Raw genomic sequence first — 5,498 nt, 5'->3', positions numbered from 1 at the left:
CACACACACACACACACACACACACACACACACACACACACACACACACACACACATATATATATATATTAGAAAGTGATTCAAAATTTATTCCAGAAAAGTATCATCCATCATAATGAATCCTGATCTGGTGTTGTTGATAATGTGGAAAAAATGGCAAAAGTGGAAGAAAATGAAACAAACACTTCAACAACAGAAAGCTAGGCAACGTCACATACTAAAATTGTTTGAAATATGGAAATTGATGATATGTCAAAAGAAAGAAGCTCGTAGAATATGGGTGCGTCCAATATTCAATGAAAGACGAAGATTGTTACAAGGTGCGAGTGACAATCTGGTCAAAGAAATGGAATTTGTAGATCATCAAATGTTCTACAATTATTGTAGAATGTCCACAGACATGTTCGAACAGTTGTTACATATTGTTGGGCCACGTATTGAAAAACAATATGTCATTCGAGATCCAATACCAGCCCGTACCCGGCTTCTAGTATGCCTACGTTATTTAGCATCTGGAGACAGTATGGCTTCAATAGCTTATTCCTTTCGGATTGGAATAAACACTGTCTCAAAAATTATTTCTGAGACATGCGAGGAATTGTGGAATACTCTTCACGAATCAGTTTTTCTTGAAATAAACAAAGAGAATTGGTTGAGAATTGCGGATGATTTTGCGACGAAGTGGGATTTTCCGCACTGCATAGGTGCGATAGATGGAAAACATGTACAAATTCAAGTAAGTTTTCAGTGAGAATTGACAATGGAATTGATGTCGAGTCGGTGTCAAAATCATCAAATTGAAAGCGAATCGACGTCTATTCCATTTTCCTTTCTCGTTGGATTGATATTTATACAAATAATGTCCTTAATATTTACCCAGCATACACAGATATGTGACTGTTGTATAATATGTAATTAAAATGTATGTTCCATGTAACATACATTTAAATTGTAATACACGTATTAATTACATGTTACACAACACTTGTATCTGTGTTTGCTGTATATGTACTGTGATAGATGAAAGTGCTTATTTGTTATTTTAGTCACCTCCTCACAGCGGCTCAACTTTTTATGATTACAAGGGTAATCATAGCATTAATTTACTAGCAGTTTGTGATACCACTTACTGTTTCACATTACTTGACATTGGTGCGGAAGGGAGACAGAGCGACGGCGGGATTTTTGCAAATTCAAACTTCGGCCAACGATTCGAAAAAAATCAAATGAATTTACCAGAACCGAGACCAATTGAAGCTTCTGGATCAGCATTACCATTTGTGTTAGTAGCGGATGAGGCATTTGCTTTGACTCATTATATGATGCGACCATATCCACGAAGCGGACGTTTAAACCGTCAAAGGAAGGTATAAAATATATTAAAAATAGGCTGTTGAAATACTGGTATGTATATATCTATTTATGTATAATATTTATCCTTTAAAAAGATATTCAACTACCGTCTTAGCAGAGCACGAAGAATGATAGAAAGTGCGTTCGGCATTTTGGCATCCAAATGGCGAATTTATCGTCGACCGATAATTGCATCTGTTTCCACAGCAGTCAAAATTATTCAAGCAACTGTATGCTTACACAATTTTATTATTCAAAATGAAAACAAATTGCCACTTTCCAAAAGGTGTTATACACGTGTTATTAATGAAAGAGGAGTTGTGATAAGCGGCGCCTTGCAAGAAATAAACAATACTAGCAGAATTAGTGTTCATGCCAGACTTGTCTCTAAAATCCGAGATGACTTTGCTTCATATCTCGAAAATACAGGGGCAGTACCTTGGCAGTGGGAAAAAGTTCTGCTCAATGATTTTTAATTAAAAAAATTTAGATTTCAGGTAAGAAAAATTTTGATAAATCTATTATTAATACTTCAAGACTCTGAAAGAACAAAATTTACATTTCTTTATTTTAATTGCTGGTCGCTTACCTAGAATAATGTTAATGTCAATGATATTGTAAATTTTAGACCTTATATCTTGAAAAATACTTAATAAAAATTAATTTTATTATAGTGTTTTAAAAAGCTCTTAACATCAGCTACTAGATTCTGTTAAAAATAGGCTGCCTTATTTTAAAAAATATTACGTTTGCGTTTTTTAAAAATATGTATGTTTAATAAAAATACATATTTTTAAAACTTTTGTAAACGTAATATTAATTTAAGCAAATATAAGAATAATTACAATAAAAATACAGGTATAATATCAATGTATGTTTTTAATTATATTCTTCTTACAGAAATGTATAGATATTTTAATTGAAAAAGAATATTTGGAGCGCACAGAAGGTCAAAAGGACACTTATAGCTATTTGGCATGAACAGGAGATCAAACGATGCAGCAGCAATCACAAAATAAAAACGACATATACACTTCACTCACTCACATTGACAAGAAATGTTACGACCGTCACAAGATGTCACGGTTGCTACTACCAGATAAATTAACTCTACATATGTTTCTGCATTTCTGAGCGCCAAAAATGAAAAAAAAATAAATTTTGATAGTTCAAATGTAAAATATAAATTATAATTATAAAAAAATTATTTATATCAAAATATAAATATTACATATATTCTCGGATTCAAATTTATTTAGCGCACCCGACTTCGTTTACAAAAAAAAATCTTAAATCTTTAATAAAATCTTTAATAAAATTTCTATGCTTTAATAAAATGTTATCAACGAAATATATACTTAAATATATAATTAATAGCGCGTTGGTAGTTCTGTATTTGGATCATTATGAGCATAAATGTCTTCCTTCTCGGCGAGTAAGGTCAAAAATTGAATTTCCAAACGAGCTCTGTCGCGGTACGGTAACCTTCGCATGCCTTCTCCTAACCGTGCTAAAAATCCATCTAATGGATCAGTAGCCTGTGCTGGTGGTTCTTTCAGTGCTTCTATTAAAGCTATTTGTAAAGCATCGCTCTTTTGCTCTAAAATGTAATGTATACAAAGAATATCAATCACATGAACACGTAATACAAACATACACTCAGGAAGTAAGATATGAGGAGACTTCACTCCGTAAAATAAAAGTGGACCCATTTTAGGTTTCGAGTTCAGTTTCCGATTCTGATGAGTGCGAGTAAGAGAAATGATCATTTCTCTTACTCGCACTCATTATGCGCAGCACTACTAAATTCACGAGCCCTGCGAGTGTCGAGAATCGGAAACTGAACTCGAAATCTAAAATAGGTCCATGTTTTGTAGACTGGCGAGACTGAGTGGAGTCTCCTTATATCTTCCTTCATGCATACACTTAACAAAATGTACAATATTATTAAAATAAAAGATTTTGATTAAACTAACAAGGGGAGGACCACCTGGGATTTCGACCTCAATAATAATAATAATAGTAATAATAATAATATATAAGTTAACTTATATATTATTTATAATATAAATCTATATTAAAACGTGATTTACTTTTAGCTGCGGGCATTCGCTGGGATACATCTGAATCATAATCAGCAGTTTGCAAAGATTCTGAAAACAAGATAACAATGTTATTGTAGTAATACATGTTTTGATATATGTTAAGTTATTATTATTAAAAAATAGGACAAAAACATTAACAATCTACTACTAACTTCTCGAATTTGAGGCCAGTATTCGCGAAGTTACACTAAGAGTTGGTGATTGTAAAAGAACGTTGTTGGATGTCGAGGTCCGCGGAGTAACGGAAGTTTGTGTAGGCGTTCGTACACGAGTGGAAGTCAGCATCGATGAAGAAGCATGGATAGTCGGCGTTTGAAGAGAAATATCGGTGAACCCCGAAGATGAAGCTACAATATCATTCTCGTGTTGCTCAGGTATTGTATATGTTGCATTTTTAGCAATGTCGTCTGACAATGAACTGATGGTTCTGGAATAAATATATTAATTTATATCATTTTATATGTATTATTTAGTATGTTGATGCGTTTCCGCTTTTGCCTCATTCGTGCTCTGTTGGCCATTCTTTTCAGCTGGATTTTCACGAACCACTTAAACTGGTTGTTTCAGCGACAAAAAAGATCATGTGATAAAAATTGACAAATAGAAAATAAGAAAAAAGAAGAATAAGAATTTAGCGCGAAGATCTGACTATGACCGTCTATGCCATTTATACATAGAAATAATTAAATTTTAATCGGTTCACTAGCCTATATGTGAGTGTGTTGAACATGAATGAAACAAGTTGTCTTCAATATGTATTATCTTCGAAAAATTGACACAAAGTGATGAAATTTTGCATATTAAAGAGAAAATATTACTTACTGCCGTGTATCGAAAACGTCATTTAAGAATTTCATCAGGTCATAGAATCTAAATTTAGGTTTCTTTTGTTCATTAGTTGTTTCGGCTGCCGATCCACTGGGAATATAACTTTTAAATTTTTTACGAGCTTTCATATAATTGTCTCTTAAATATTTCCAACGAGCTTTAGCTTCTTCTGGAGTCAGAGCTCCTAGGAAGTTTTCATAAATAATAATCAGTTTTTATACTATATAAATGACCCCTTTTACACCGAGCATTTGATACGCGTATTAACTAGTAATTTTCTATTAATCTTAATTTCAGCAATGTATTTAAAAAATAATGTATTAAATTAGTAAAATATGCATCAAAATAATTAATTAAATACACATATATATCTCATATATATCTATGTTTACACATAATGCTAAAATTAAGATAATTCAATAGAAAGTTACTGGTTAATACTCGTATCAATTGCACGATGTAAACTAGCCCAATATCTATGTTGTGTGTGTGTATTCACAAACATTGATATAGTACCTCCTAGAGTGTTAGAAACTTCTGTCCACAAAGCATTTTTACGTAAATTGCTTCTTTCATAAGCAGGTGTGCTATAATCATATAGTGCTCTCCTTCTTTTTACTGCTCCAATTAACAGTTCATCTAATGTATCTTTATCTGTTGCAGGATCTTTCGCAGTCTTTGTTCTGTCTATTAAACAAATAATGATTATTATATAAAATATATTTAACTATTACGATATACTGAAATATGTGTAAAGAATAAAAGAATGCAGAAAAACATACATATTGTCACAACATAATTTTCATCTACGTAAATGCGATCTTCACCCTCTGCATAATGTTTAAAGCATTCATGCTCTAGAAAATTTGTAGTAAAAGTGAACAGCCACCCACAATAGCCACATTTGTGCTGAAAGGGTCCAAACATGCAATGTGAACAATAATGCATTAAGATAATGTAAAAACTATTTGCACAAACATTATCAATATTTTGTAAAAGGTCAATCCTTTTACATATATTTTTGTAAATGTACCTACGTAATTGCAAATTATAATTTTTATATAAGATTTTGTAATATAATTTTATAAATGTTGTCCTATCGGGGTTAGGCATTTAAAAAAGAGAAAGCAAACATTTTACATATCAAAGATAGCAACACGGATAGGTATAGGTATAAGTATTAATATACAACCATAACCTTACAATTTTGTG

General features: G+C 32.0%; 2 protein-coding genes across 2 annotated transcripts; one reads left to right on the top strand and one right to left on the bottom strand.

Annotated features, from left to right (window-relative positions):
- The first annotated feature begins 488 nt into the window (after positions 1 to 488).
- On the top strand, positions 489 to 1,373 carry LOC108782886 (putative nuclease HARBI1). Its single transcript, XM_018551279.1, has 2 exons — positions 489 to 736; positions 1,047 to 1,373. The coding sequence occupies exons 1-2, from the start codon at positions 524 to 526 to the stop codon at positions 1,371 to 1,373; spliced, it is 540 nt and encodes a 179-aa protein (XP_018406781.1). The 5' UTR covers positions 489 to 523.
- A 1,311-nt stretch (positions 1,374 to 2,684) lies between these two features.
- Positions 2,685 to 5,070, bottom strand: LOC108782885 (uncharacterized). The gene is made up of 6 exons (XM_018551277.1): positions 5,028 to 5,070; positions 4,803 to 4,973; positions 4,281 to 4,470; positions 3,611 to 3,885; positions 3,447 to 3,506; positions 2,685 to 2,953 (listed from the first exon to the last, which is right to left on the bottom strand). The coding sequence occupies exons 1-6, from the start codon at positions 5,068 to 5,070 to the stop codon at positions 2,724 to 2,726; spliced, it is 969 nt and encodes a 322-aa protein (XP_018406779.1). The 3' UTR covers positions 2,685 to 2,723.
- Between the last annotated feature and the right edge of the window lie 428 nt (positions 5,071 to 5,498).

Source organism: Cyphomyrmex costatus, unplaced genomic scaffold (genome assembly GCF_001594065.2).
Source record: "Cyphomyrmex costatus isolate MS0001 unplaced genomic scaffold, Ccosl1.0 scaffold1364, whole genome shotgun sequence".
In the NCBI taxonomy this organism is placed as follows: domain Eukaryota; kingdom Metazoa; phylum Arthropoda; class Insecta; order Hymenoptera; family Formicidae; genus Cyphomyrmex; species Cyphomyrmex costatus.
This window is presented reverse-complemented; position numbering and strand designations above follow the sequence as displayed.

Coding starts and splice junctions, on each gene's coding strand:
- LOC108782885 (XM_018551277.1), bottom strand. CDS start 5,070: ATGTATGTTTTTCTGCATTCTTTTATTCTTTACACATATTTCA. Junction 3,886..4,280: donor GACGTTTTCGATACACGGCA/GTAAGTAATATT, acceptor TATTTATTCCAG/AACCATCAGTTCATTGTCAG. Junction 2,954..3,446: donor GCGAATGCCCGCAGCTAAAA/GTAAATCACGTT, acceptor ATTACATTTTAG/AGCAAAAGAGCGATGCTTTA.
- LOC108782886 (XM_018551279.1), top strand. CDS start 524: ATGGCTTCAATAGCTTATTCCTTTCGGATTGGAATAAACACTGTCTCA. Junction 737..1,046: donor GAAAACATGTACAAATTCAA/GTAAGTTTTCAG, acceptor TTGTTATTTTAG/TCACCTCCTCACAGCGGCTC.